The following is a 12,245-nucleotide window of genomic DNA, read 5'->3' as shown; positions in this document are numbered from 1 at the left end:
GAGAGAGAGAGAGAGAGAGAGAGAGAGAGAGAGAGTGTGAAGGAGAGAAAAAGACACAGATAAAGACAGAGCAAGAGAGACAAACAGATACGGGAGCATACTCACCCTGCAACATTGAGCAACATCTTGAAAAGGTTTGTTTAGCTGCACAGACTTGATCTCTGGGTTGATGAGTTGTATCTCACTACGACCAATATGGAAGAGCATTGTCCGATTGAAGTCTTGGCCAAGCATCTGCAGTAAGATTGACAGTTATCAAAGCAGACAATATTATTTATTTATACCTGCAGAAATGTAAAATCCTGGGCCTGTCTTTTCTTACAAGTCCTTCACCCTCACATGAAGGACCCAACAGTGAAAATCAACAAAAAACAAACATACATCACTAGTACAAGCATACAACATTAGTGGCAAGCAAAGGCTTTGGTCAGCACAAAGAAACTAATCAGTCTCCAGCACAATTCATAAGAACCACACTCATTTATGCATCTACATCAGGGTTACTTAAAACCAAGAAAACATACACACCCTCCTAATTACACACAAAAAACATTAAGAAGAATTGAAGAACACACTAAAAACACTCTAATAAAACATGTACACACAGAAACCAAGATCCTCCAATATACTGTATATGAAAAAAAATGACTGGTACGTAGTTTTATGCGAGAGTCACCAATCCTACCCTTAAATTTCACTTTATGGAAAAATTGCACCCCCACAGTGGCTGGGAACAGTTTTCAGATGCTCCCACATATCACTCTGAGAAGAACTTCTTGCCAATTGTCTGTGTTGTATTAGTATGGGACTATTTCTATGTCACTTGCTGAATAGTATGGGGAGATATGGAAGTTGATGAGTATTGAAAATGGGCAGCTTCACCATCCTTCTTGCAGGACCACCATAGGCAGGTACCCATTATTGATCTCACATAACAGATGTACAATCAAATGAATGGGAAGGAGGAGGCTCAGGTATCTACAACAATCTCCCACCAACGCAATGCAATACATCCATATAAAATACATACAAACTCAATCACAAAGTACTCCAAAACTGACCACTAAATTCCTCCAAATTTTGGCCCTACAAAAAAATTCCTCCCATGACAAGCAATTACCATACTGGCATGACTGTGTTCAGGTCACCATCCAGCTTTAAAGCAATACCAACACAGAAGAAGTCTAGCTACAGAGGCAAACTGCTCCAGATGCAATGACCACTCAAAAGACACTGAACACCTAATCTTACACTGCCCCACTCTAGCAATACCCAGTCAACAACACAATGAGCCAATCTGGTGGCTATTGCCAGTTAACTGGGAGCTATAATCCTCTTTCAAGAGAGACCTGGGGCAACAGGTTGATTAAAATGTCAAATTATGCACAACACAATGGTGAAGAATAATGAGCACTAAATGGGTCTATCAATATAACTGTAATACAGTACAACTAAAACCTTAAGAAAGGAAACCCAAAAACAGAAATCTATCAAATTATGTAAAATAGGCATGAAGTCCTTCAACTAGATTAGGCTGCATCATTCAACCCTTTCAATTGGATAAAATAGTCTGGCACTAGCAAAAATAAAGTCAGTACACATGTAAAATAAACAAACATAACCCTCTTGCTCAGATCCCTTTCACCTATCAATATCATCCTTGGTATTCCCAGATGCCTATTTCTCATAACACTTTTCAATCCTCCAAGACATTTACTTGCTTCTCTCAATCTACAGTTTACCTCCACCCTTGCTTTTCCATTTCTGCCACATGCTACCCCAAATACTTAAAACTATCCACTTCCTCTACTCTTTCTCCTTTAAGACTTATCTCCAACTCACTGCCACCCTCTACCCTTGTACATCTCATCACCTTGCTTTTAACCACATTTACCTTAACATTTCTCCTATCAAAACACTTTTCCCAACTCCATTACTGCCTTATTCCTTCCAATGAGAATTCAAATAAGTATATACATAAATAAATAATAGCAAAATAAATACATATAATAGAATAAAGAACTGAAGTAAATGTTTTACTGGGGCAGTTAAGCACAGCAACTGTGCATTTTGTGATCAAAGACAAATGCATTGAAAAAATGTTCTGTACATGAAAACAATAAATTTTGTTTTTAATCACTCAATCCATTGCCAGGGTGTTAGGCAGGAAGTATCTAAAAAACAGTGTACATAAGTGTTCTACTTTCAGGAAAGAAAATAGTGAAATTAAACTACTAAACAGCGTATAATACCAAGTGATTACTTTTATGGATATACTTTCAATTTCAACCATTGAATCAAATTTTCTGACTTACAGTCTTTGAACTGTTATCAAAGTATGACTTTTTCACACTACTACTTTCTATTTATTACTTTTATTGTGAGCCTTGTCTTACTGTTGTTGATTAATTAATCTTATTTGTGTATTCATGTATTTCCTGCTACCTTAAATCTTCAGAAAGATCATGAACTCTACATGTACAACTTGTAGCAGCAGCTTTGCTCAGTACTTCTTGTCTCACTCTACCTCTTGCAAGTTTTGTAAGCTAAAAGACAATTCGAAGGTTTTTAAGAAGGATGTAGAGGATTTATGCCACAAATTTGAATAATTCTGTCATATTACAGTAATTGTCAAGAACTAGGAGGAAAAAAAAAAAAAAAAAAAAAATCCAGTACCACGCGTCAGTAAAAAAAATAACAAACCTTTGGGCCCCCTCCCTCCCAACTCTGATGAAAATCAGTTTAGAATTATAAGAAAAAAAAAAAGGGAGTGGACAGGAAAACTAATGTGAAAGAATTTTTTCCAATGACAACTTTTAACAGATTTAAAGAACTTGATGAGGAGGTTGACGATGTCCATAAAACAGGTCAACTCATTATTATGAGGTCATTTGAAGTTTTGCAGGATTCCTCAAAAATGTAAAATTTCTGTCTTCCAAGAGGCAGAATTGATGACTGTTAGGGAGTTGTCCTCATATCATCTCATGATCCCTCAACCTGCACAATGTCCTGGGGGAATCACTCACACCACTCAGCCACATGGATCACACAAGCAGTTCTTTGAGGAAATTTGAGGAAATGCACATGTAGTACCAGCTCTGTACATTCCATCCTGGCTAGGTCAGCAGCCTGAGAATGGACTCTGTCAGCTTTTACAATGTCCCCTAGCTAGATCAGTGGCCTGAGAATGTAATGCATCTGGCTTCCCAGGATTCGACACCTTTCCCTGGAGTCTCATTTAGAGTACAGGTCATGACTTGAGCCGGTGTATAAGCTGATGGAATCACCGAAGAAGCAGGTCGCCTAAGCATCACGCCACAAGCCTAGCTTGCTGTCTCCCCCCTCCCCTACCCATCCATCCCTTTTTTGTATTATGTCTATTAGCCTTGAATAAAAACAAATCAAGTTGCTGGCACAAGATCTTCCTTTTCTAAAGCCAAATTGTTTTTGATTCAGTATCTTATTTTCTTCCAGATGTTTAAATCCATCTACTTTTGATAACTTTTTCAATTATTTTAGCTATTGTGCTTGTAAGGGAGACCAGCCCATAGTTTGTCAGGTCTTTCTTATCTCACCCTTTATATAATGTTATGATATTTGCATTTTTCCAATCTTGTGGTACCTTTCCTTCCTTGAGTGAGCAATCTATTATTTTATACATCTTGTCATCTAACTCATCTACACATTCCGTCCTGACAGTGTGATTTTCTGACATCAAGGTTTATCATTTGATCCCTTACTACTTTTTGTGAAACATTTATTTCTTTCATTGGGGGGATCTTTTTACCTTTTCTTCCCAATTATGTGCATTTTCTATTATGAATACAAACTTAAAATGTCTATTCATAACCTCCGCCATTTCTACATCTATATATTCTTCATTTCCTTGATGCAGTTTAACTTTTTCTTGTTTATTTTTCAATTTACCATTCACATATCTGTAGAATAATCTAGGTTGATCCTTGCATTTATCTATTATGTCTTTTTCATAGTTTTGTTTTTCTTCTCTGCGTATTTTCACATATTCATTTCTCAGTTTGATGTATATTTGTCACTGATCCTTTTTTTTTTTCCACCTTTTCCAAGCTTTGTCTCTTCTATCTTTTGTCTCACTACATTTTCTGTTATACCAGCACTTCATGTACATCCTTTCCTGTTTCTGCTTTGGCAGTGGACAAGATGCAGGGATGACCCATCATTCAAAAGGTGCCAAGAGGGAGGGAAGAGGGTGAAGGGGAGTGGAGTGTGATAGGGATGGAATGGGTGGGAGTGGTTTTTATGCCTTTGTTTTTTGTCTACCTCCCTTATAAGGGGGAAAAAGCTTTTGGTATATAGCTTTGGTATGTATTTATCTATTTCTTCTTTATAAATTTCTTTATATATATTCCATTTTTCTTCCATCTTTATTTCTTCATTAAAGAAGTTTTCCCAATTCACTTTTTGAAAGAATTTTCTGAGTTTCTCAAAATCTGTTATTGTACATTAAGTCTACCTTTTCTGTGTTTCTCATTTCTTCTCAAATCAATTTTCTCTTTTAGTTCAAACTCAATATGTGGTCACTCTTCCCAATTGGTGTCTTGTATTCCATTTTATCCACAATTTCAGGCTCTGTTGTAAATATTAAGTCTAGTCTCGACAGTTCTTCATTGTTTCTATATCTGGTATTCTCCTTTACCCACTGAGTCATTGTATATTCAATGGTCATAATATCCAGTAGTATATTTCCCCAAAGGTCCTCTTCACCTTTCACTTTGCATTGCTTCTGACTTAGGGCAGTGGGCAAGACACAGGGATGACCCTTCGTCCATGAGGAGCTAAGATGAGAGGGAGGAGAGGGTGGTGGATGGGAGCAGAATGGATGGGGATGTAAGAGGTGGGGAAGACATTGGTAAATATATATATAGGGTGTTCGGGATAAATTTGACACTTTTTTAGAAAGGAAAAACATTGTATCTTGGCCAAAAATTGATGTATTCTCAAAATTCAAAGTGCATCTCTTACAGGATTTTTTACCAAATACAGCTCACTCAAAGATGCCACCCTGAGCCTCCACCATGGCCTCCAGGCGGGACCTGAACCTGCAGCACGCAGCCTTGACAGTGTCCTCTGAAAAACGCCTGAGCACCAGTTTGATCCTGGCAATCGTTCATCCTTGGTATTGTAGGTGGTACGATTGGTGTCTTTTTCAACTGCACCCCACACATAATAGTCCATGGGGTTGCGATCAGCCGAGTTGGGGAGCCAGATGTTGGGACTGGTGAAGTCATAGAAGTTCTCAGACAGCCACATACATGTATGGTCTTCCTGCAGCCACCCTCTCCACCCAGCACTTGACAACAGTGGACAGTAACTATATATAGCCATCTGAAGTGAATCTGAGTCCTTCTTCAGAGATGAAGGGTGGCATGACGTGGCCTTTGCTGGAAACACACACAAATTACTTAAGAGAGTAAGCACAGAAGAAGACTGCAGATCGCTACAAGAAGACCTAGACAAAATATGGAAATGGAGTCAGAAGTGTGAAGTGAACTTTAACATTAAGAAATGCAGTATAATGGAATTTGGAAAAAAACAAAAAGAATATTGGGTCAATACAAAATTGGTACCAAGGAACTCAAAAAGTCAACTCAGAAAGGGACCTAGGAGTAAACATCTTAAGACTTGACACCAGATAAACATGTCAATAAACTAGTTGGAGAGACTTTCAACTTATTAAGATCAATGAAAGTGGCCTTCGACTACGTGGATGAAGAAATGGTAAAGAAAATATTAATTACACTGATAAGACCTAAATTGGAGTATGCTGCAACACTATGGGCACCTAGTACAAAAAAATAAATAAAGAAATTAGAAAGAATTCAAAGAGCAGTGACAAATATGGCACCTACACTCTCAAATTTGACATACAAACAGAGATTGGATAAATTGCATCTATCAACAATGGAACAGAGAAGAGAAATAGGTGATTTGCTAACTATTTACAGAATTACGAAAGGGATGGAAGTTCTTAATAGAGATGACTTATTAAAATGGGACAGAAGAGAAACAAGAGGACATGAGAAGAAGCTAAAGAAGGACAGTTACAGAAGAGATTTGAAAAAGAATAGCTTCCCATACAGAGTGATTGATGTCTGGAACAAACTAAACGGGGAAACAGTGAGTGCCATTGTAACGTAATATTAGATATTACGTCATATGTGTAATTATGTTATAGAATTGTGTTCCTTTGTATTACATAACTATGTTCATATTTCTTGTCTATGTATGTATTGTAACAATGTTAAGCAGTAACGCCCGTCCACTATATGTAATTTTGCCTACGTGCGGGGAGAGGTGCGCACTCTTGTAGAACAAACAGACAAGCGAAATCCTGAATAGTTCGGAGCGCACAGATTTGACAGTTACTAAATAAATAGATTGTTCAAGCGAGTCGAGGGTCCTAAAACTACCCATGTTGACGTGTTAACTTACCCTCCTCCCCCCCCTTTCACTCACCCGCACCCTTAACCGGAAGTATCCGGCTTCCGGTCCAATGGTATATAAGCGGTTGAAACCGCTCATTCCTTGTCATATTCCCACATATTGATCTCTTGATAAAAACTAGAAGGTTTAGATTCATGAGACGATTGGTGTGAAGTGATCACCCTTTTTGCCTACATTACGTGTCTGATATACATTGCATTACTTTACTTATATTTGTACTTATTACTTATTCTGATGCATGTTCCTGATCTCTTTGTACTTAGATAGTACCATATTGCATACTTATCTTGTTTCTTATTTGAACGATAATTTCCATATTCTCATAATCATGTACGGTCCCATTGACCCTACTGCCCATTCTCTTTTGTGTTAATTGCCTGTAAATACATTTTCCATTAATAATTTCGTTTACTAGTTTTATCGCTAGTTTAATATTCCTTTCCTGGAATCTTCTTTGTTACCTTTACTTCTAGTCTTACGAATTATCTAGGCCCTGACCAGATAGTTCAGTCCTACAGTGGCTTCTAGAAGTGCGCTGGTTCTTAAGCACTTAGACGTTATACGTAACGTCTCTTCACATACCAGCAGCCCGTAACAAAGTGGCGACCCTTGCCAAGGATATTGGATCAGGTATTTAAAACATTCTTATAGAGATGGATGATATAGTTCAAGAATTCGTTCAAAATCCCAAGGTAAGTTTCTTAAAGAAACAAACTAAAGACACTTTGATAGAAATAGGCAAGCACTTTGGAGTAGACATTGATACAAGTTTACGAAAGAAAAAAATACTTCAGGAACTTGTTGAAAATCTGATCGAAGATGAGATATTATCTCCAGAAGAGATTACAGCTATACAAATTCCTTCAAATAGGTTAGAAATGGAGGCACGACTAACCGAACTTAAGATTAAGGAGATTGAATTAAAGGTCAGGAGAGTAGATTTTGAGGAGGAAGCTAAATTGAAACAAATGCAAATTGAGGCAGAATTTAAAGCTAAAGAGGAGGAAACTAAACTGAAACAAATGCAAATTGAGGCAGAATTTAAAGCTAGAGAAGAGGAAACTAAAATCAAATTGGCAGAATTTAGAGCTAGAGAAGAGGAAGCTAAGGTGAAACAAGTAGCTAAAGAGGAGGAAACTAAACTGAAACAAATGCAAATTGAGGCGGAATTTAGAGCTAGAGAAGAGGAAGCTAAAGCGAAACAAGTAGCTAAAGAGGAGGAAACTAAACTGAAACAAATGCAAATTGAGGCAGAATTTAAAGCTAGAGAAGACGAAACTAAAGTCAAATTGGCAGAGTTAGAATTAAAGAAGGCAGAAGTAGAAGCTAGGATTGTTGATAGACAACCCGTAGTTCAGGAAGGTCGTATAGATATTTCCAAGTATGTAAAACTTTTACCCATATTTTCAGAGGGAGAGCCAGAAATTTTCTTTCTTCAGTGGGAAAAATTGGCGCAACAGTTACAAATCCCTAAAGAAAATTGGCCATTAATCATTCAAACACAATTTAAGGGTAAGGCTCAGCAAATTTATACTTCTCTTTCAGAAGCAGAAAGCGAGTATGATAATATGAAAGCTTGTATTTTAAAAGCTTATGAACTAATACCAGAGGCCTATAGACAGAAATTCCGTAATTATAGGAAGACACCTCAGTTAACATACGTAGAATATGCGGCTCAACAAGAGAGGTTATTCAATAGGTGGTGTTTGGCTAGTGAAACGGACACCTTAGATAGACTTAAACAGTTGATTTTGTTGGAGCAGTTTAAGAATACCTTAGAGACAGATCTTAGGATTTTTATAGATGATCATGTTCCCGAAACTTTAACTAAAGCTGCTGTACTGGCTGATGAGTTCACACTAAATCATAAACCTAAGTCAAGACAAATGGAATCCCAAAAGTCAAAGTCATATATTCCAGATTCAACAAAATACTCTGATCCTTGGGCCCCAAAGAAACGCTTTGAAAATCAGTCTAGCCCATCACATTTCAGTTACAGGTCTGATTTCAATCAATATCCTCCAAACCAACCTTGGCAAAGAATGGAAAGGTTTAAGACTAATCCCCCTGTAACTTGTTCATATTGTAAACAGGTTGGCCATCACATTTCTAATTGCAGAAAGAGACTGACACCCTCATTCTCCAATAAGACACCAACTCTTGTAAGTAATATAAAATCAGACGATTCAAAATCCTCTATTCAGGATACACTACCAAAGAAGCCGGTATTGTCAAGTAATGTAGAACCCCCCTCATCAGATCATGATCCTTGTTTCAAACCATTTGTATCTTCAGGAACTATATCTCATAGTAGTAGTTCACAACAATATCCTATTTCCATACTCCGAGACACAGGAGCAAAGCAAAGTCTGATTTTAAATTCTGTCTTGCAGAATCTGGGTGAGTCATATACAGGTTATGATATATTGATAGAAGGAGTTGGAGGAATTGTAAAATGTCCATTACATAATGTTTTCTTGCGGTCTGATTTAACAACCGGAATGGTTAAAGTAGCAGTAGTAGACTCTCTTCCCATAGTAGGAATATCCTTATTGTTGGCCAATGACATCGCTGGAAGCAAAGTCATTTCTCCCTTAATAACAAATAACCCTAAGACCTCAGTAGAACCTTCAGATAACTTACAGTTGTTTCCCGCTTGTGCTGTAACCAGATCTCAGTACAAGAAATCTGAAGAGGAGACCTATAATTTAGAATCCCTATTCTCCCAAACTGACCCATCTTCTTCCACCAGTTTCTCTATCTAGAGCAGAATTAATCAAAGAACAGAAGTCAGATCCTTCTCTTAAAAATTTGTACGAGATTGTTTCTTCTCCAGAAGTTGAAAATATGTCACGAGGTTTCTATATAGAAAACGGAGTCCTAATGCGAAAATGGAGAGCATCCACCGCAACCGCTGACCAGCCATGGCAAGTAAGGAATCAAATAGTCCTCCCTCTTGGTTTCAGGAATAATGTTCTAAGATTGGCTCATGATACTCCCTTAGCAGGTCACTTAGGGGTAAGAAAGACCTTGTTCAACATAACCCAACATTTCCATTGGCCCACGGTTGTCAAAGATGTTGCCCAATATTGTAAAACATGTCATACATGTCAACTTGTAGGTAAGCCCAACCAGAAAATTGTAGAAGCTCCACTCCATCCCATTCCTGTAATGGAAGAGCCATTTAAAAAAGTTCTTATTGATTGTGTAGGACCTTTACCTCCTTCAAGTAAAGGAAATCAGTACATTCTCACAATCATGTGTATGAGCACTCGTTTTCCAGAAGCAATTCCTTTGAAAAATATTAAAGCTCAAAACATAATCAGAGAAATGTTGAAATATTTCACTATGGTAGGATTTCCTAAGAACATTCAAAGTGATCAAGGAAGTAATTTTCTTTCCAACAAGTTTAGAGAAACTCTTGTAACACTAGGTATAAATCATGTAACTTCCTCCGCCTATCATCCTCAATCACAAGGTGCTCTAGAGCGCTTTCACCAAACGCTCAAGACAATGTTAAGAATCTTCTGTGCTGAGAACACTCGAAATTGGGAAGACGGACTCCCCTTTTTGTTGTTCGCCACCCGAACAACAATTCAAGAAAGCCTTGGATTCAGCCCGTCAGAATTAGTCTTCGGTCATGAAGTCCGTGGTCCCCTAAAGATACTTCATGAACAATGGATGAAAGAAGAACCACCAGTTCCTTCTTTGAAATACGTGTCCCAGGTCACCGAGAAGTTGTTAGAAGCTTGGAAGTTGGCAAGAGAGAACTTGACGAATGCTCAACGAGTAATGAAAGGTCGGTATGATAAAAATTCTAAACTTAGAACTTTCTCTCCAGGAGATCAAGTGTTACTTTATCTTCCCATACCAGGAGATCCATTGCAGGCTAAATACAAAGGACCCTATGAAGTCTTGTCCAGAGCCAGTGATCTCAACTACATAATCAAAACTCCAGACAGAAGAAAGAGTTCCCGTCTCTGTCACATAAATACCTTAAAACCTTATCATTCCCGAGATCCAATTCCAGCTTGCAGCTCTACCACAATAGAATCCGAAGAGCCTCCTGATAACCTGCCTAATCCTCCTGAGATTCCCTTGGAAAACTCTCAGATACTACAAAATCTTCAGATAAAAGTAGGACACTTATCTGAGAAACAAGGTAAAGACATTCTTTTCCTCTTAAGAAGTTTTCCAAAATTATTTCTAGATTCTCCAAGATTCACTTCTTTGATAGAACACGAAATAATTCTAGACTCGCCAAGGGCTATCAAACAAGCCCCTTATAGAGTCAATCCAAAAAAAAAGGATTTCATAAAAGCAGAAATTAACACTCTGCTTCAACAGGGAATAATTGAACCCTCCAGTAGTCCTTGGGCATCTCCTTGCATTCTTGTCCCTAAATCTGACAAATCTTATCGCCTGTGCATTGACTACAGGAAAATCAATGCCCACACTAAGGCCGATGCTTTTCCTATCCCTAGGATAGATGATATCATAGACAGTCTAGGAACTGCCAAGTATGTATCCAAGTTGGATATGTTAAGGGGATACTATCAAATCCCTGTACACCCTCGCTCAAGAGAAATTACCGCTTTCATTACGGAAGAGGGATTGTTCCAATTCAGAGCAATGCCATTTGGGCTTAAAAATGCCCCTGCCACTTACCAAAGAATGATAAGTAATCTTGTTGCAGGATTGCCAGGAGTAAAAACTTATCTAGATGATGTGATAATATTTAGTCAGTCTTGGACAGAACACATTGAACATCTAAATAATTTCTTTTATAGAGCAGACCAAGCAAACCTTACCATCAATTTGTCCAAATGTGATTTCGGACATACACAGGTCCCCTATTTGGGATTTAAAGTTGGAAATTCCCAAGTGTTTCCAATAGACGCCAAGATAAAAGCCATCAATGATGTACCAACACCCACTAATCGTAGAGAGGTACGTCGATTCCTCGGAATGAGTGGCTATTATCGCCGTTTTTGTCCAAATTTTTCAGATGTAGCAGAACCATTGACTGACCTGTTGAGAAAAGACCACGACTTCGTGTGGACACCTACCTGTGAGACGGCCTTCAAAAACCTGAAGTCCCTTCTCACTAACGCACCAGTTCTAAGGGCACCCGATTTCCAACGACCCTTTCTTCTGCAAGTCGACGCCAGCGACACCGGTATCGGTGCCGCCCTCTTGCAAGAACACAATGAAGTTCTTCACGCTATCGCCTACTACAGCAAGAAGCTGCCCCCTGCGCAGAAGAACTACTCAACAATTGAGAAGGAGACGCTCGCTTTGGTCCAGGCCCTTATCCACTTCGAAGTCTACCTGGGTTCCTCAACTATCATTCAAGTATATTCGGATCACAACCCCTTGAAGTTCCTACAGACTATGAAAAACAAGAATCCTAGACTTACACGTTGGAGTTTATTTCTCCAACCCTTTAATCTAACTATTCATCATATAAAAGGCGTCTTTAATGTTTTAGCCGACGTCCTTTCTAGAACATAGCTTTTCAACAGAAAGTGAAAAGCTTTCCCAAACGGTGGAGGTGTAACGTAATATTAGATATTACGTCATATGTGTAATTATGTTATAGAATTGTGTTCCTTTGTATTACATAACTATGTTCATATTTCTTGTCTATGTATGTATTGTAACAATGTTAAGCAGTAACGCCCGTCCACTATATGTAATTTTGCCTACGTGCGGGGAGAGGTGCGCACTCTTGTAGAACAAACAGACAAGCGAAATCCTGA

At 38.3% G+C, this 12,245-nt stretch overlaps 1 protein-coding gene across 4 annotated transcripts in view; it reads right to left on the bottom strand.

Moving 5' to 3' along the window:
* Nucleotides 1–12,245, bottom strand: part of LOC143019553 (TBC1 domain family member 1-like) — a 155,680-nt gene that overhangs the window by 108,709 nt on the left and 34,726 nt on the right. For all 4 annotated transcript variants that reach the window (XR_012965824.1, XM_076175288.1, XM_076175287.1 and 1 more), the window contains exon 8: nt 106–234. Coding sequence is in view for 3 of the 4 variants with exons in the window: in XM_076175288.1 (XP_076031403.1) it covers nt 106–234 (129 nt within the window). In the remaining variant the exon portion in view is untranslated. The remainder of the gene's footprint in view (nt 1–105; nt 235–12,245) is intronic.

Source organism: Oratosquilla oratoria, chromosome 37, assembly GCF_046742065.1.
Source record: "Oratosquilla oratoria isolate Oo_2021 chromosome 37, ASM4674206v1, whole genome shotgun sequence".
NCBI lineage: Eukaryota > Metazoa > Arthropoda > Malacostraca > Stomatopoda > Squillidae > Oratosquilla > Oratosquilla oratoria.
The sequence above is the reverse complement of the archived record's forward strand: the minus strand, read 5'-3'. Positions and strand labels throughout refer to the sequence as shown.